Source organism: Thalia democratica, chromosome 4 (assembly GCF_965202585.1).
Source record: "Thalia democratica chromosome 4, ktThaDemo2.hap1.1, whole genome shotgun sequence".
Taxonomy (NCBI): domain Eukaryota; kingdom Metazoa; phylum Chordata; class Thaliacea; order Salpida; family Salpidae; genus Thalia; species Thalia democratica.
Window position 1 is genome coordinate 5454808 of NC_139168.1, and position 20891 is coordinate 5475698.

The 20891-nt window shown below is 26.2% G+C and overlaps 1 protein-coding gene across 1 annotated transcript in view; it reads left to right on the top strand.

Annotated features, from left to right (window-relative positions):
• The first annotated feature begins 775 nt into the window (after window positions 1-775).
• The window catches only part of LOC145834499 (mucosa-associated lymphoid tissue lymphoma translocation protein 1-like), a 30420-nt gene continuing 10304 nt past the window's right edge, over window positions 776-20891 (top strand). The window contains exons 1-8 of the mRNA XM_082941943.1: window positions 776-849; window positions 1328-1624; window positions 3879-4021; window positions 5179-5281; window positions 8100-8277; window positions 13060-13128; window positions 14533-14683; window positions 18695-18800. Of these exons, the coding sequence (XP_082798069.1) occupies window position 849; window positions 1328-1624; window positions 3879-4021; window positions 5179-5281; window positions 8100-8277; window positions 13060-13128; window positions 14533-14683; window positions 18695-18800 (1048 nt within the window). The 5' untranslated portion in view covers window positions 776-848. The remainder of the gene's footprint in view (window positions 850-1327; window positions 1625-3878; window positions 4022-5178; window positions 5282-8099; window positions 8278-13059; window positions 13129-14532; window positions 14684-18694; window positions 18801-20891) is intronic.

Here is a 20891-nt window from a genome sequence, read left to right on the forward strand (position 1 = left end):
ATTTCAAAGCCATCATAAATACTCCTATGTCATCTTATGTATAGTTGACCTGGAACTCAGGGGATAACCTAGAATTTAAACATTTGGTCAAAAAACAAAATTGAACTTGATAATTTTTAAACAAAAAAACTTAAAAAAATATGAAAATTTTGACTATTTTTGTATAAAAAGTTATAAGTTCAATTTGCAAAAAATATATACATCAGGGTAGCCAAGAAACCTTGAAAAACCTGAAATTAAGAAAATTAAAAAAAAAAACCTGAACAAATCTGGAATTTTCAACAAATATCAATAAAAACCTGTTTTATTCTTATTTTTAGTTTTTTAACAACAATTTTTTTAATAAAAGTTGTAAATTTTATTTTTTTGAGATTAAATTTTTTTTTTCAATTTCATGATTAGTAATTGGTCAATTATTATTTAATTGATAACTTTTATTTATAAAACAATTTTTTTTCTTGCATTTCCATTAATTTAAATGTAATATAAAGTCAGTCAGACAAAATACACTTCAAAAAGTTTTCTGGATTTTTTTTTTAAGTTTTAGTAGGAATATTTAATAAAACACTAAGTACCATTTAAAATTGTTTATACAGTTCAAATAATACATTAAGTTGGAAAAAATTTGATAAAACTTATTTAAAAATATTCCCACATCAGACAACAATTTAAAAGTGTTGTAATAAGTTTTGCATTAATGCTTTAAATACTTTAGAGAATTTCTATGTTTTATTTTTATAAAATTAGTTGTGCAACTTTCAAATCCAAATTTAATAGTTGTTATTGTTTTGTAATGTAAACCAAAAAAAAGAAAAAAAAAACTTAAAGAAGTAAAGTTTTCACAAAAAAGTAAGTTTTATTCTTATCATTTATTAGCATAATTTTATAAGTATATTTTAATATAGGAGTATTTTAGATTTCGTCTTTTAATCTTAATTTTGTTTGCTTTTGAAAATTTAAAAGTTTAGTTTTCAGGACAAAAATGATTAAAGAACTTAATATTGAAAATTTATTAATTGTGTTAAAACAAAATTAGAAGGTTATTGGCATAAAATAAAGATATTTTGATTATATAGTATGAAGCATATTTTTGTTTGGTGGTCCTACTAATATTATCTTACATATTACTAAAGAGTAAGTTTGAAGATGCAGAAATGTTTCTCATAACTCAAAAACTACAACTTTTATATGATAATTTATTGTCTTGCTTGTTTTATTTACATTTTTCAGGTATTCAATAACTGAAATTTAAAAAAAACATATCTTCAACACCTTTTTCTAATTTTAATATTTTTCTTCTAATTTAAATTATTAACATTTTTTCAAGTGAACATGAATCACTCTGTGGTAGCAATCACCCAGCAACCAAATGACCAAATGTTTTATTACGGCCAGCACTTTTGCCTCACATTCACTCTCACCTGCCCCTACCCCCGCTACTCCGCCCACTGGTACTTCAACAACCGGCCCCTGTGCCCCGGCAAGTTCGAAGTGGTCCTGGAACCTTACCAGTGCGGGCTGAAGGGGAAGTTGGTGGCGGCGCACCACCAGGGGTTTTATTACTGCAAGGTTGCCACGGCGGACGGGAATTTTGTGGTCACAAGGCAAGCGTTTGTCAGCATAGGTTTGATTTTGTTTGTTAGTTTATTTTTTTAATTCTTATAACCAACTTTATGTTTTATTTTAAGTTTTATCCAATATCTACAGAATAATATCTTCTGTATGACTTCAATGGATTTTTTTGTGCTCATGAGCTCGTTTATGAAATAAATTCTTGAAAAAGTAAATAATAAGTACTTACCAGAACACCCATATACTTAATAACTTAGACTAATTTAAGAATTATCAGAGTTTTTGTAAATCTCAGGCTACTTTTTAGGACTTTAAAATTAACCTTTTTGAAAGTTATGTTTATTTTCATATAGCTTAAGCCTTATGTTATTGATATGACTTTTTAGTTATTTAAGCTTTATTAAGAGCATAGGGGGGGGGGGGGGTCCAACATTTTTTTTACTAAAAATAACATTGGATGGCATATGAAAGCTTGAAGTACTAACTACAAGCTTTTTCATAGAATAAAAAAATCTTATTTAACTTTTGAGATATTGTATTTTTTATAAAAATTTTCCAATACAAACGTATGGACCGCAAATTTTTTGGGGTCAATTTTCTTGGAAATTTAAAAAATCACTAAAAATCTATCTTCTTCCTTTTTTGAGCTAGAGACCTCAAACTTTCAGGAAATGTTCCTTTTATGATTTAAAAGACTTTGAATGTTGGAATTTTAAAAATATTAAAAAATAAAAATTTTACATAAAAAAACAAAAAAAATAGGTGGTTTTTTTAAATAAAATTTTATTTTTCAAAATTAAAAAAATTCCTGCCTTCAATCTTTTTAAAATTTAATAATACACTTTCTCTTAAAATTTGAAGAAGATTGCTTAAAGAATGAAGGAGGAGATAGATTTTTAGTGAAATAGTCTTTTTTTTGCATTTTTAGTTTGCACCTTCCATTAGGAACCTATTGAGGTCACCGACTTTGAAATATCTCAAAAATTACTTTAAATTTTTTTAAGTGATTAAAGGTTAAAAATGTCTGATAGCTCAGATAAAGTCTATTTTAAAATCAACTTGTAAAAATCAAGGTGGACCGCCCCCTATGCCCTTAATTATAGTTTTGCAGTTTTAACTCTTACTACTTTTTTTTACTTTTTATGTGAAATCAGGCTGACTTCTAATATTTTTTGTTTTTTAAGAGGGGTATTTCTGACTATTTTTTTGATAAGTAAATTTAATGTTTGTTTTGTTACAAGAACAAAGTGTTAAGTTTTATAGATTTAAAGGTAAACTTATATACTAGTTTGACTTATTTGTTTCAATAATAATGGAATATTTGTATATCATAAATCTTTTAAAAATACTTATGTTATGTTAAGAAATAGTTACTGAATTATTCGTTATTACCCACTTTAAATTTAGTTTTACTGTTAAAATACCTTTAAATTGCAGTGTAAACAAAATAGTTTATGTATAAAAACATATTTCTAAATTCTGAAAAAAATACCAACTTATTATTTCACCACTTTTCCCATAGCTAATAAACCTTATAAAAATATCAGGGTTGCCACTTACTCAGATAGTTTTTTTTTTTTCAAAAGTGGCAACCCTGAAATTAGTTTTATTATCACTTTGAACTAGACATGAGCACATCTTACTAACACGTTTTTGCCATTGTACAATAAGGATGCTTTTTTAATGATGGCTAAAAAATCTCTGCTTTGCTGAATATAGCCAACACGTTTTGGTGTGTACAAGTTTAGTAATCATGCAAAAAACAAACTTTGCATTTTTTTACTACAACTGAAATATTACATGTTTGTGACATAAAGCAGGGTTGCCACACACTCAAGGAACTCAAGGAATTTTCAAGTTATAGAAAATTTAGGGAGACTCAAGGAAACTCAGGGAATTTTGATTCTTTTTTTTAACTCAGGGAAACTCAGGGCAGTTTTGGTTTTTTCTACTATTTTCAGGGATATTTAAAGATTTTTTAAAAAATCTTAGGGATTTTTTTTCTAGATCTAGAATGAGATTTGATTAATCCAGTTTCAATATTTTGTTCAAAAAAGCTATTTTTTTATTTTCTAAGTGTTTACAAACAAATTTTCAAGCCTTGCGACTAGTTCTTCAATATTCTCAAAATTAACATTGTAATTTTTTAATAAGTAATAAAATTTTTAAAGCTTTGAAAAAAACTCAGGGAATTTTAGGGTTACTCAGGGAAGTTTCTGGTCACTAAGGGACGATTTTTTGACTTAAAGAGTGGCAACCCTGATTAAGTCCACATTTTTTTAGTATAAACACTAACATCACAACAGCGTTTCCCCCACCCTCTGCAGGCCTGCAGCAGTTCCAAGCATCCGACAAGGTGGCGTTGCTCATAGGCAATGACAATTATGACCACTTTAGCAATCTGGACTGTGCCTCGCTAGATGCTTTTGTGCTCAGCAAGAGACTCAGGGTTGGTTTTGAATTATCTATTTATTTAGAATTTTAAGGGCATAGCGGGGGTAAACACACTTTTTGGGTTTTAGATCCTATTTTATATAGTTTTTACTAAGCTTCAATATGCTTTTTACATATTTTAAAAATTCAAAATAACTTTTGAGATATAACCGGTTAAAGTCGGGGGCAACAATAGGATCCTTATGGGAGGCGCAAACTAAAACAGTAAATAACTAGAAATCACTAAAAATCTATCTCCTTGTATGTTTTTTGAGATAAGTACCTCAAATTTTTAGGAAATGTTCCTTGTAATATTTGAAAAAATTCTATAGGACCAGAATTTAAAAAAAATAAAAGATTAAAATTTTATAACAAAAAAACTAAAAAAAAAACTGTGTTTTTTGTTTATTTTTTATAAAAAAATTTATTTTTTAATTTCTAAAAATTTCTTTTTGATAGAATTTTCTAAAAGTATCAAGACACATTTCCTGAAAATTTGAGGTACTTATCTCAAAAAACGTAGAAGAAGATAGATTTTTAGTGACATAGTCTATTTTTGCTGTTTTACTTTATAAAATAAGATCAAAAACCAAAAAAGGGTGTTTATCCCCCCATGCCCTTAATAAGTGTTCTTCCTTAATACAAAAATACAATGAAAAATAATTATTTAAATTTAAAAACTTACTTAACGTGTAATGTGTATCACTTTAAAATAAAACATTCTTGTCTATCAAGAAAAACTTGTCAATAGGTATTTATTATTTATAAATAACTTTGATAAGTGTTCCTCCTTACTACAAAAGTACAAAAAAACTCTTTGAATCTAAAACTTACTTTGTGTGTAATGCGTTTTATACATTAAAAAAAAACATTGTTGTCAACTTTTTAATGTCATTTAACATTACTATTGTTGCCCATCAGGAATAACTTTACCTCAAAACCTAGTTGTTTTACAAACCAGAACAACAAATAAACCCAAATATAGGTCATACATCCAATATTCCTTTTCAGGACAAGCTTTTATTCAACCAAATAAAATAACAACGTATAGGCATACAACCAATATTCCTTTTCAGGAGGAGCTGCACTTCAAAACTCTGTCTTTTACCAACCTGAACATTTAACAAATACAAATACATTAAATACATAACAATAAGCATATTTTTCTAACAGGAGGAGCTGCACTTCAAAACCCTGTCGTTCACCAACCTCAACAGGGGAGACATGATGGTCGCGCTTGACTGGTTTTGCCAGCTTTGCAGGACGGGCTGCTACTGTTAGTTGAAATTATTTTAGTTAAGTAGTTGAATGAAATACTTTAACTTTTTAATGTGGAAAACTGTGAAACTTTATACGTAGGTAAGCTGCTTATGGTTTAAAGAAACCGCCTCTGCAGCTCATATTATTTTTCATGCAGTAGACAGTATAGTACTCGACAGTTTCTCATTATACTAATTAATATTTTTTTGACAAAATCATGTTATTGTTTGTTGAAATAAATACTTAACTTATTAAAACGTATGAATGCCACTGTGAATTTTCTTATGTTGCATGTTGAAAGTGTTTCAAAATGTTAAAAATATTTTTTTTTGCTATCACTGTTAACCATAACCCTTACCCTTTGTCGGTTTTTTGTTTTTCTTCTTTATAATTATTTTATAATTTTTTTTTTGTTTATTAGTTTTTGCTATAACTCTTACCCATGACCCTTGGTCGGTTTTTTTTGTTATCTTATTTTTTTTAATCTTATATTTTTACCTTCGTGCAAAATTTACCTTTCTTGCAAAACTGCCTTTGTACAAAATTGTCCCTATGTGCAAAATTGTCTTCTTGCAAAAGTATACTCACGCAATAGTGTCCCTTCGTGCATATTCGACCCGTCCCCAGTATTTGTATTTAAAATACTTGAGGTTAATTTTTATCGATGTTCTCTTATGATGTTCTTTCGTGTAAATAGAACACTGTATAACCAATTAAAAAAAATCACTTTTGATTTTGCTGTGGCCTTTTGCACCAATTATACATTAAAAAGCTCCTTTTAAGATTTAATTAAAAATTACTTATCAAAATAGTTTTAATACAATATTGATAGTTTTCATATTAAAATACTTTTTTTACATAATTAAAAGATCACACTTAATTTGGACAGCACATAAAAGCTATCAGTCAAAAAAACATGTTAACAATTTTTAATCGGATTACATGAAAATTTAAATTACTACAAATAAATTCTGAAAATTTAAACTGTTATGATATTTTAAAAGGTGTATCTAAATAATTAATTAAAGTTGAATAAAAAATATTTTACAGAAGGTTATTAAAAGATGTGGTAAAAAAAAAAAAAAATAATAAAACAAAACTCATAATAATTCCAAAATATAAAAGTTTGAAAATTTAAATCCAAACGTTTAGCAAGACATAAGTTGTTTAATGAAGTATATAATATATTTTCAAAGTGGATTTGTAAGATCATACCATGATGCAGTGTAATGATTTTTGAATGTTCGTGAGATACTGTGTTGCAACAATAAACATTCAAGTAATTTGATAATCAACTTTGTATTTTATAGTGTTTTTATTTTTGAGTTTATCTAAAAGCTTCTAATCAGATCGATTAAATCATGCCTATAGCATAATAATTTTCTGTTATGTAGGGTATATAATTTTTTGTTTATTCTATCACAATAAATGCGTGGTGTCTAATGTAACGTATACTATTACTTGCGGTTTAGATAATTGGGGAAAGATGTTTATATAGAAAACAGTATATTGTCAACTGCCTTGTTAATAACATCAACCATCTATTTCTTATTATTAATCTTAAGTAATATACTTAAAAAAATAAAGAAAGTGCAGAGATTACAGAGTGCTAACTATAACTAAAAATTTTAACAAAACAATGGAACATTCAATATACTAATAAGTATATTAGAACGTAAGTAACAGAAGCATTTAATTCTCCAATCTAACGCGTTTTAACACATTATATCAGCAATACCAATTACTGCGAGAAATTGAAAGAAAAATGTTCTATTATAAGCATTTCAAAAAATGTTGCTCCTTTAATAAAGCTATTTTGTTTATTATTTCAAAACTTAAGGTTAAGCTAAATTAAGTCAGCACAGTAAAGTGCTTACAAGAAACTTATATATATAAGTTTTTCTAAACTTATTTATGTTTTATCAACTTTATGGTGAGTTAAATTTAAACTATCTGTATAAAATTCCTAGTAAGATTCAGTAAAGATACTTAGTTTAAGTTTGTAAAAAGTTAAAACGAAAATTAATACCAAGTAAGAGTAAATTATTAATATAACTGCATCGTTAATAGATATCTTTATTTATTATAATTAACAAAACATTTTCAAGCCGCGAAGAAAAATAAAGCAAAAAAAAAACAAAAAAAATTCAATTTGCACTTTAAAAATTTATAGAGTGCTCTATTTTAATTAGTGATATAATGTTTTTATGGCATATCAAATTGTACTCATATTTACAGGCATGTTTTTATGTTCTTTAATTATCTTATTACTTTCAACACTGTTTTATGTACCAAAAATTACCTTTTACTTTAGGCGTGATTTTTTGCATACAAAATTACTTTTTACTTTCAAACGTGATTTTTTCATATACAAAATGTCCTTTTTATTTTCAGGCGTGATTTTGTGTATACAAAATGTTCTTTTTACTTTCAGGCGTGATTTTTCGTATACAAAATGTTCTTTTTACTTTCAGGCGTGATTTTTCGCATGCAAAATATTCTTTTTACTTTCAGGCGTGATTTTGTGTATACAAAATGTCCTTTTTACCTTCAGGCGTGATTTTTCGTATACAAAATGTTCTTTTTACTTTCAGGCGTAATTTTGTGTATACAAAATGTCCTTTTTACTTTCAGGCGTGATTTTATGTATACAAAATGTCCTTTTTACTTTCAGGCGTGGTTTTGTGTATACAAAATGTCCTTTTTACTTTCAGGCGTGGTTTTTCGCATATAAAATGTCCTTTTTACTTTCAGGCGTGGTTTTTCGCATACAAAATGTCCTTTTAACTTTCAGGCGTGATTTTTCGTATATAAAATGTCCTTTTTACTTTCAGGCGTGGTGTACTTCAGCGGGCACGGCTACTCGGCCAACACTGAACTGTACCTGGTGCCGACGGACGCGCTTGAGATGAGAAGCAATTTTTGCATCTCAGTTCAGATGATCGCCAGGAAAATTCAGTTGGAGTGCGATCCAAAACTGACGCTGGTGTTACCTGATACCTGCAGAATAAAGTTAGTAATTTTTATGCAAGTTATTATAAATTGTCATTTCACTTTAACTTTTGCATTTGAAATAGTACCCTTATGGTTCCAAGTTGACGCTGGTGTTACCAGATGCAGAATAAAATTGGTACAAGTGCTATTAGTTATTGTGATAAATTTGTTAAGACATGCAGAAAAATATTTGGTTGATAAATTATGAATTATTGTGAGCCCAAATTGACTGTAGTTCTACTAGACGCATGTATAACCAAGTTTGTAATTTTTACTATGTTAGTTATGTTTTTATGTCATGAAATATTTAAAATACTACCTGCAGATCAAGTCGGTTTTATATGTTTTGTATAACCATACCTTTGTTTATCATTTTAGGGAAATAATTTAAAGTTCTGCTATGAAGACGTTGTTACTATTGCAGATTTATTGATTGTATGACTTAAAGTGTTGATCATAAATCGAATTTTTATCGCATAAAAATATTTCTATGGTTTAAAATACTTAAAACGCCTGCAGAAAGTTGTTTGTGAACAAATTGACTCTTTATCAAACATTGTCACTATGTTTCACATACTAAAAATTAGTCGGGTTACTTATATATATATATAAAAGTTTTATTTCATGATGTAAAACTTGAAAGACTCGAGTTTCGTGCTTATGCACTCATCAACTTCAAAACAAGTTTAAAATAAAGCACAAAACAAAACACACAAATGAAAGTTAAAACTTGTTTTGTAGTCTTTTTTGTTTCCACTTTAAGTCAATGAAAGTTACAATGTTTTTAGAACAAAATAATAGAGCTATAACTTTATTTATCTTTTTTTAAACATTGTGTAATAAAAACTTTTTAACAGTACTTATCATAAAAAAGCCATATTAAACAGTTTTTTACATGTGTTTCAATATTGCCGCGCAAATAAAAAAATACTTAAGAAGGAAGAAACAAAAGATGTTTCTAGAAGTTGCAATTTGATCACTGTAAAAAATCAAAAAAATATTTCTGCATAAGCTGAGAAATAACTAAATTTATACTTACTTTATATTAATAAAAATAATTATAAATAATAAAAATAGAAGAATTTAAATCAGTTTTAAAACGAGTTTATGCAGTCACTATAAATTTCTTGAAAATTAAAAATAAAATAAGATTGAAAAGTATCTTTGTCCATAGGTTATATAAAAATTGTGAAGCACATCTAAAAGTATTAGTACCCAAAATAATATAATATTTCATTTTAAAACAAATATCATTCTTTTTTGCTGTTGTATTTAAGAACGAATAAACATATCTTAATGAATTGAAGAAATACGTAACACCATATAATTGAAATATAGATTATAAATATAGTGCGGTTGAATACTTGTGTATTTTTATTAAAACGAGAGATTGTTATTATAACGAATGCTTTAGGTTGGAATGAATAGTTGCAACAATAAAAATTTAAAAACGAAAGCGCATTTAGGAATTGAATGCATTTTATGGAAATTTTTGATTTGTTTATATTTGTAAGTAGGACAAAAAACCATGTTTTATGTTTGATTTATGTTGAAAGTAAATACAAATGTAAACAAATGTTGTTGCAATAAGTGTCTGTAAAAGTTGCTGTAATTATACAAGGTTAAAATATTTGTTGCAAACATTAGTTGTTTTATTCGCAAAAGTCTATGTGTTTTATTGTATAACGAGGTTTATTAATTTAAAAAGTTTTTTATTTGTCAATGAAAAGAAAATAAAAATGTGTTGATTCAATCTTGTTAAACAATTTAAGTATTAAAAATTTTTTATGTTGTTTAGTTTGCAAAAATAATATGTATGTTGTAAACTGTTTGAATATCAATAAAATCAAAAATCAAATCAAATTATCCGAGACAATTGCACCATTTTGAATATATAAACTCAATCAGTTACCGATTAAATTATCGTCGGTGATAAACAAAACAAGGTAAAGCAAATATAGTTCAACTTTTGTTTATTGACAAAATATTTTCGTGTTTAAATAAAGCCTTCAATAAAAAAAGTTGTCGAATTTGTTTAATGATTTCATTAGTTCAATAGTTTTAACTGTTGAATAATTTTGATTGTATTTAAATAACATTAAATAAATTACTGCAAGACCATTCATACTAATTTATTTATGCTATTCTCTTCGAAAGCTAAAATTATTGAAGGAAATGGTATACATAGATAGTTATAAATAGTCTTGCTATAAAAAGATGGAAATTTTGTTCAGGAAGATGTTTATTGTTGTGTAAATTCCGGTTGGTTTGCTTTGTTAAGTAGGATAATATTGTAAATAAAACAAAAAACGAAAATTAAATTGTTTTTTTTGAAGAATCAAACTAAAACGGTAATAATTCATCTTTGAAAGCAAATCCATGTGTTAATTGTCTAAGTTTTGAAAGTAATAAAAAAAGACATGAAACTTTTTGTTATGAATTTAAATATTTTATTTTCTTTTCGTTCCTATACAGGAAATTGTTGCTAAAAATACAAGAAGTATTTCCTTAAAACTTGTTATATATAGCTTAAGAATAAATAGGAGAATGTAGATTTTTAATTTAATTTCCAATGAATCGTATGTGACAAATTTATTTTATATACATTTTTATTGGAAACAAAAATGCCAATTACAAAGAGATAGTTATTTTTAAATTTTATAACGAATAAAATGAAAATCTTATAGCCTTTACTAATATCTTTCAAGTAAGGGCTAATAGTCTAAGGACTTAATTTGTGTTGGGTAGCCAAATTTGTTAGGCAACCTTTGTCTTGAAATATAGTACTTAATTGATTTTTTCCTTTATAATGGAAAAAAGTAAATACTTTTTAAAGGTGTTTAAATATATAACAAAAAGTTCAAAAAGGTATCCTTTTTTGTTTTTTATTTTTAGACGTAAATATGTTTAGTAATTAAGGTTATGTTATAGGTTTTAATTTTTTTTAATACTGGTCTTGCTTTTTAGTTTCACTTCAAAAAAACTCAAATTATCAAAGTCGTAATGATAAAATGTTAATGTAAAAAGTGAAACATTACAAATTAATTAGAAATTTTGTATTGTAATGCGAATTTCCATTAGTTTGCATTTTTAAGTGGGACAAAAAGCAAGTTTTACGAGTGAATACCGTTGAAAAGTAAACATTAGTCTGCATTTTTAAGTTGTGTAAATAAAATACACATTTTTGTTTGTAATTAACAGAAATAAGTCATGTTTTTTTAGTGAATAAATAAGTAAATTTGCAAATAGCGTTTGCATTAATATGCACTGTAATGCGATTATCCATTAGTTTGCATTTTTAACTGCGACGTTGAATAAATATAATAAACATGTTTATTTATAGTAAACAGAATTAGTTCATGATTTGTTGATGATTAGAGTTGAAAGTAAATATTTTTGCAATTAGTGTCTGTAAAAGCTATTGTTTGACAAGGTCAATTAGTTTATATCAAACATGAATTGCTTTTGTTTATTTTCTGAAAATAGAATAAATAGATTAGTTATAGTAAAAGCAGATCAAAAGTTTATCCGGAAAATTGTGTAATTTTGTCTAAATTTTTATTTATTTGTACTGTTATGTAGGATAAAAGTATAGAATATTTTATAAGTTCTAATGATGTTTTATTGATGATTAAAGTTGAAAGTAAATATAATGTAAACTTATTTTGGCGCCATAAATAAAGTTTTTGTCTAAAGTTTATTTGATTTACCTTGAAAATTGCCTTTTGTTTATAGACTGAATCCAGGAATTTTGTCATCTCTGAGAAAAAATTTAACTTTTATTTCTACTTTTGTTGGGAATATCTGAAATTGAAAAATTTTGAAAAAACTCTTGAAAAAATGTTTATGCTTGAAATAAAAAAAAAGATTATATAATAAATCAATATACTATCTAAAGCATATATATTATAAACAATAAAAAAATGATATGTTTTATAGACTTAATTTTAGACTAAATAATTTATTATGATATATTATCTTTGTAAAATAGTGCGGCAGTTTCTTTTCAGTAAATTTTTAAGAACTTTTTTTTCACTTTGAACATAAGTGATGTTAATAAAAGTAATTTATATTCAATTTTATAAATTAAACAATGTTGAAGATGTTAAAAATAATGTTTAGTTTTTATTTTCAGCACTTAAAATACTATACTTACAACAGTTTTCAAAATTTTATAGTTTCAGTAGTGCTGGAGCTATCGAGGATATTAAAATATTTTTGTATTTATTTTTCAGCATTACTCCAGCAACTAACATTTCTGTTTTTAATTTTACGTATTTGGCAGTAATGAAGTAACCAAAGACAATGTTCAGCCGAATTAGCGTCTGTTTTTTATTAATTATATTTATTTTTACAGTAGTAGAGTTATTATTTATTTTTTATTAGTATTTGTTTATTATTACAGCAACGAGTTCACAAACAATAGTTTTCAACCGAATTATTAACAATTTTTATTAATATTTGTTTATTTTTACAGTACTTAATATTATTTTTTTTTTATGTTTATTTATTTATACAGCAACGAAGTCTCAAACAATAGTTTTCAACCGAATTATTAATATTTTTTATTAATATTTATTTATTTTTACAGTATTTAATATTATTTTTTATTAATGTTTATTTATCTTTACAGTAGTTATTATTACTTAATTTTATTAATATTTATTTTTGCAGCAACAAATTCACCAACAACAATGTAGCGGTTCAACCAAATTATTATTATTTTTTATTGAAATTTATTTATTACTACAGTAGTTAAGTTATTATTAATTTTTCATTGATATTTATTTATTATTACAGCAATGAAGTCGCCAACAACAATGTAGCGGTTCAACCGACCCACCCAAATGTTGTGTTCGCTTATGCCACGTGAGTTTGCTATCACTTATAAAAACTACTTTACGAGAAATAATAATTTTAGTTTTTAAATCCAACAGTGTTTTTCAACTCCATTATAACTTAAACAGGTACAAACATGAGCGCTAAACTTTGAAAAATGTTTGTTGATCGCAATCTGCCAAACATAACATTTTATGAACCGCAAAACAACAATAATTAAAATAATATTAATAATACTTACAAATAAATAAAAGTGACATTGAAACATTACAAATTATGAGCGTCAAACGTTGAAAAATTGTGTCGAAAATGTTTATTGATCACAAACTAACAAATAGAACCGCATATTGATAACAATAATAATTAAAATAATATTAATAATACTTATACTGAAATAAACAACGATAACAAAGACGTTAAAGTAACAAAGGTTTTAAATTTATGAGTTTGCAAGGTTACAAGTTTGTTATGCAGATAACTTGAAAATGCGTAAAAAGTTATTATTTATTAGCTCACCAAGTGTATATTGGTCATTGCGTGATTTAAATTTGAAGCGAATTCCAGGTGCAGTAATACGTAGATTCAAATTTAAAAGTTTCATTGTTGACTTGACTCAATTGTCATCGACTCAATTTTTTGCAAATATGCTGCAATTGATGATGCAAAAATGTGTGAAAATAATTACTTATTAGTTATCCACGTGTGTATTGTGCGTAAAAACACGTTGGATATTTATTCAGGTCATAGTAACAAATTCCAGGTGTAGATTCGAAGCAATGTTGCCCTGTTGGACTTTTATAACTTCCTCGATTCAATATTTTGCAAAAAATGCTGCAATGCACACGTGGTCGAACTTTGCTGCAATTAAAATTGTTCAAAACTTTCGACTGCATAGTTGTGTGGAAATAGATGAGGCAGAAAGTTTTTTTGAAAATACTCACAGAATAGCTTAAAACTTTTTTTTAAAGTTTTGTATAAGACTCACAGAATAAACTCAACTTTTTTATTTATTTTTCATTGAAATCCACTAAACAAACTTTGCAAACCACAAAATAAACCCACGCATTTCTACTCACCCCAAAATCAACTCGCAAAATCCAATTTGTTGGAAAATAAATAGTTTTTCAGTTGCTCACAAATTTCAAATTATCCCTACAACATCCATTTGCAGTAATTTAGAGTTGCGAAAATCAGTTTTCAAAATAAAATAATTACAATAGTAAACTCACACATTTCTAAACAATCGTTTAATAAAAACTCACTGATTTCTAAACAACCGTATAAAAATAACACACTCATTTCTCTACAGAGTTTACTCTCAAAGATCAGTGGAAGTGGTCGAGTGGCGATTTTAAATTTTCAATATAAAATAAACACAATAGTAAACTCGTACATTTCTCTACAACCCTGTAATAAAAACTCATTTCTCCACAGGATCCACTCCCAGAGAGCAGTGGAAGTGGTCGAGTGGCGGCAGTCGATTTTCAACAGGGCGTTACTGGAGAGGGTGATCGACCCGATAAAAGTGGACCAGATGATGTCCATGGTCATGGGGCGGGTCAATGAGTTGTCCGAAGGAACGCAAGTTTGATTTTTTTGTTATTTTTCTATTACATAGTGGTAATGGGGCGAGTTTGTGAGCTTTCAACGAAACTTTCTTCTACACCTGCTTAGAGCATAAACGCACGCAAGAAATGCTTTATTTGAAAAATTATAAATAAAAAATATTAGTTGTTATCAAGTGTTTTTACATTCAGCAATGAAATTGATGTTTTGATATTTCAAGCTGAAAACTGAACTTTTTTAACTGGTCTTCTAAAGGCTGGTCGAACCAAAATACATATTTACATCGTAACTAAAGTTCGAAACTAAAATCATTGCTCTCACCCTTAACTGAAGTTGTTATTTTTTTGTTCCTTTCTTTCGTGATTAACAATCTTCAATACTAATTATGAGTAAAATTGATTCATATTTGGCAGTTTAAAAGAAAAAGCCACTACATGGATGATTATTTGCAAAACCTTTGTCCAAACTTTATTCGCAATTGTTAAAAATTTTTCACTAAACGTCGCCACCCTTTTGTTACTGAAATAGTTGTTTTACTTTAAATTACAAACTGCTTTTTGTAGTTAAAATAAATAAAAAACTTATTGTAATTTTTATTATAACCATTTTGTTGCTAAAACAACTACATGCAGTAGCAATATGCAACAGTTTGGTCACGTATTTAAAGTCTGAGCACAAAAGTCCGAATCCGAAATTAGAATCGGTGTCGAAATTCGCATGAAGTTTGAATCTCGAATTGATATGCGTATATTCTGCGAAATATGTCTGCGAATAAATGTAAAAATTTACAACAACTTTTTATTTTTGCTTTAATATAAAGCCGGTTTATTTGTAGCATGATTTTAATTTGCAGATTAATTTGATTTTACTCTTATGTAATTTATTTTCATCATTTATTATTATTATTTTTTGAATGGAGTTGTTGCTGCATGTTTTTGGTATATATAAAAACTAGTATTTAAAAAATTACAAAAAAAAGATTAATACAATAGTCTACTGATCGTGCTCTGATTTTTCAGGTAAATTTTTAAGTAATTTAAAAAATATAAACTGAACTTTGACAACTTTTATCTAAGTGATATATTTTAAAACTAAGTTCTGCTTAGTTTCGTTCGAACTGGTAAATTTGAGACCACGTTTATTATTACGTCACAAAAAATTACGCCTGAGTTTATTGAGACAAATTGGTATTTAAAAATTTTACAATTAACCTTAAGTGATTGAAAAGATTTATAAATTTAATATCTTAATAAACTAACTAAATATGTGTTTTTAACAATGTCTTTGACGTATTTAGAATTTAAATTAAATTTTGCCGAAATTTTATTTTTTCGAAATTAAAATCAACTCGAGCGGCGATACTTTAGTATTTGCTCTAATCGCAAAATGACCGTAAAATTGTTTAATTTCAAGATTTCAAAACTTTAAGATTTTTGACACCAAACTGTTAGCTTAAAAGTAAAAGTCATGCTGTAAATAATGCAATACATTTTTTTAATCAACAAATATTATATTAAAATCACATTTGAAATTAGAGCTGAGTTTGTGTGATTTATAAATACTGCAAAAAAGAAAGGTGGTTAGACTAAACACACAGGAAAATAAGTGTTTAGTAGTTTAGCTTTGAAAAATTAAACCAAGTGTTTTAATGAAAATAAGAGACTTTTAAATTTGAAATCGGGTTTGTTGTGTCACAACAGGATTAACTACCGAGCGCTGATATCAAGTGGGCATTTTGAAAACAAACTCGTGGCTTTTTATTGAGTTTAAAGTCAGTTTGAATTGTCGATACTTGAGTATCGACTTTTGTAATGTCTGGTAAATTGAAAATTGAATTTTTATGAGCATTTTGCGGTAGTTGAGCGGTGAAAGGGTTTTGAAGAACTGACTAAATATTTTTTAATGTATTTTCCACCAGTCTTTTGTAAAATAGTTGTAATACATAATGACTGTAATTTTTTTAAAATTTCTCTCAAAAAGCTCGTTAGTGCTTATAAAACTAAAAGTTATGATTTTTTTTAAATTTTAGGGAAAACGGTTGTTACTTTAGATGTTGTAATTTTGGTTAATAATTATTCGTATATATATTTTGGCAGCGGTCGAAGAATGTGACTGTGACTTAAATAATTTTTATGTGGCCGCTTGCTAAACAAAATGTTTAATGTGTCTTTTGGCAAGCGCATGTCATGTATGAAACATTTGGAAAAAAATCTTACTGTTTTTGTAGTTTAAATCGTTTTACGCGATAAGTTTTAGAAGTTTTGAAAGAACCGAGTTATTACTCATAAGTGAATTGTCCACAGCTTTGAGCAGGGTTGTCGTTAAAATAGATTTATTCTATACATTATCGGTTAAACAAGTTAAGTACCGACTAAGTAACTTTAAATCATTTTGCTGTGCTTGAAAATTTTTAATTATTTTGAGTTTGCAGCTCTAAGTAGCCCATTGAGTAGTCAATGCAAAAAATAAACCGAGCGCTGTAATTTTTCATGTTTGTAATGATTATCTTAAATTTTAAGCTTTTCATTTTAAAAGAACTTTAAAAGGTGAAAGTGTTTTATTTTAAATTGAAACTAGTTTAAAATATGCTCGTTTGAGTGAAGGTAAAAACGTTTCAATCTAAAGAGAACGTGGCTCGTTGAAATTATACTTAGTTGTTTAAAACAGGTTAAATTTTCAAAAACTTGTAAGCAACTGTATTATTTTTATTTATTTTGTAACAGAATGTCAAGTGCAACTAGATATTGATATTCTGTTACAATTGTTACAATTACTAAATTGAATAGAAACAGGTTAATTTGTGAATCTTAGTAACCTTTTTTTTTTGTATCATTTTCATTTATTTTAACAAAAAACCTCAAAGTTTTCATTTGTTTTGTTATCAATAAAAATATAAGACTGGCCGTTTCAAAGTTGACTTGCAGGCGAAATTAACTTTAAACTCTAAGAAATTACAACTTTAAATTATTTTAATTTTGACACCTTATAGTTTATTGTGATTGATAACAGCTATTAAAACACCAAAGCAAAGCAGTTAATCGAATTAAAAAACCTATGAACTCAACACATTAAAAAGTTTAACCAATTTTCAGTCAGTCATTTTAAAAGTGCGGTAATTTTTAATTAAAGCTGAAATATTTTGATTGTTTCATTTCAGCGGTAAAGTGTCTATTTTCTTCATATAGAAGGATGCCCCTTCGATCATTTAATTTAAATTGTTTCAAGTTGAAATATTTGTTGTTTTTTTGTGAGACTCACAAAATTTATAAATGTTTAAAAACAACTGAAAAGTTTTGAGGGTTCTAGTTAGTGTTTTAATTATTATTTAAACTAAAGAAATATATACACAAGTATTATGTCACACAATTAAATACTGCGGTTCTTAATATTTTTTCATGTTTTACCTCTTTTTGGAAGATTATTACAAAATTTACCCCAGTGTACAAAATAGTGTTTAATTTTGAGGAAGAAACACTAGATTTTTAGAACGTGAAGCTTATTAAACATAATAAATCGTAAAATTTAAAGAGTTTATTTAGTTTTAAAAATATAATAGTGTTTAAAAACTATTTTATAATTAAAAAGACAATTAATAAACATTAACTTACATAACTTGTAATAAAGAACCCTCTAAACCATAACCTTCTAAAACACGGAAATTTACCCCGGGTTAAAAATTCGCTGCTTTAATAAAAAACTTTTTTTTATAAAATTTTATCATTTTTGTTTTATAATGTAGTTTTTGATCAGGTAGTTGAATTATTTCAAACTTTCGCCAAACGTAAATGTCTCACTAAACCATCAATTATAATAACAGTTAAAAAAAAATGTTTTTTTATTCAAGTGGTAGAATTATTTTGAACTTAAACCGAACATGGGTGTCTTACAGGCCGAATAAATAAATATGACAACAATGTTAAAATAAATGATTGTTTTTCAGGCAGTTGAATTACGTCAAATTTTAGCCAACCCCATAAATATACTGAAAAAAAAAGTATATTCATAATAAAATAAGTGTTTTTTTTTGCAGGTTGTCGAGCTGTGCCACACACTGGCGGAACACAGATGTCTCACCGACCCGATAGTCCCGGATGTAGACTACCAGAGGCTTTTCTACAAATGGACAGATTATCATGGTTGGTACAAAAATTATTATTAGTAGGAAGGATTATCACGTTTCGTTGGTATAAAAAATATTAGATTATAAAGTTTGTGAAATTGTACCGATATAAAAATATAAGACAACGAGGACGGGTTATCGCGGTTTGTTGGTATAAGAATTAAGACTGTAAGAAATTATAAGAAAATAATTTAAATCATGCCTTTTTACCAATATTTTTTTTACAAATACTATACAGATTGTCATGGGTTGCTGATATAGTGTTTAAAAAAATACATTATACAGAGTATTGAGGTGGGTTATACATGTTATTGTAAAAAAATGAAACTGATACTTTTTTAGGTTGTTATTTATTTCAGATAGACTGCATTTGTTTTAGATAAATAATATGTTGAATTACTTAATAAATATAGCATTATAAGTTACTATTTGTCTTTATATGAAACAAAGTACTATGTACTTTGGCTTTGATTTATGAATATATGTAGGATTAAAAAAAAAGCAATTTAGTATAATTTTTTTTTTTGAATTCCATGTAAAGACACCAAAATAAATATCTGTATTAATAGATAGAGAGTTTTGAATGATTTTTTTAATCCTTTTCTAAAACAATTAGTTTCTTGTAAATTGAGTTTTAATATTGAATATTTATCCTTTAAAGTATCGAGAGTCCAGTTTAGACTTTCTGTGCTTTTTGAAAAAAAAAGTTTTCAATTGTAAAGCAATAATAAAAATTTTAATCATTAATTTACTGATGAATCATGCCTTTTTGTTTTAAATAAAAAATTCATAAAATTTAATATGGGTAATTTTACATTTGTTCAAAAAAATATATTAATAGAAGATAATGCTGCATCTTGAAAAAAATAATTACATAAATAACTTACAGCTTGATAGTTTCAATATCTTAACGCAACAAACTAACAATAAGATATTTTGGAGTTTAAGTTGCACTATAAAAAACAAAAAAATAACTTTGTAAAATTTATACAATGCAAAATAAAACAATTAAAATCTTCATGTACTGTTTATTGATTTGAAAGATTTTTTTTTTATATAATTTGAAATATAATGTGATCACCCATTTACTAGTGTTGCTACCAATTTCGCTTTTTTTTTTGTTTTAATGTTTACTGCATTTTAGAGAATCTGGTCTTTAAAATTAATGTTGACAGTTTTTTTTTGTAAATTGTGCAGTTCTATGTGTTTTAATGTTTTTGACCAATAAGTTTTTAAAATATTTCAGTTTATTAGATTTCTAGTTTGTATACACATACACGTATAGTTTTTATGTTTTATTTAGGTTTTGAATTTTTAAAGTAAAAGTACAACCTAAAATAATTAACTTTGTTTATAAAAATTGCTTTATTTTAGCAATAAATATCAATGAAAAACTTATTAATTTTTAGTATTGTATCAAAAAATTATACTGATCTACTTTACTTATCTGTACCATAATAACTCAATATTTTTGAATGTTTGTATCTTATAAGCGATAAATCTAGTTTTATCAATAACTAAAACCTTAAGTGCTATATTATATAAAATTATTATTTCTAAGCAACTAATGTGCTTATTTTCTTAAGTTTTTTCACCAAATTTTTTGTTAACATAAGTGTTCAAATTTGTAAGTTTTAGGTGTGTAATTTACAAATTTGATTTAAAACTGATAGATATAAAAAAAATTGAGTTTTATATATTTAGAAATAACGCAAAGTAGTTATTGTATTTATAGTAATATATATAGACAAAAATTTTAGTTATTTTTTAATGACCCTAATCTTTTTGTCATTAACATATTTTATCATTTAAAAGTTTAAACTTAACTTATACATATTTGTATTTGAAAATAACAAGTGTTAAATTTAGTTATTAAAACCAAAAAAGATTAAGTTTAAATTCAATGATAAAGTAACAATAAAAGGGTTTTTAATCAATTAATTAGATTGTGATGATTCATACAAAATTCATACAATTTTGTTAAAAAATTTCAAATTAAACTAAATAGCTTACATTCTGTTTAAAATTATGTTTCATTTCTTTTAAGCTTTAAAGCTGTAAAAATATTTTAATTGCTGATGAAAAAATTTTTTGGCAATCTATAAAT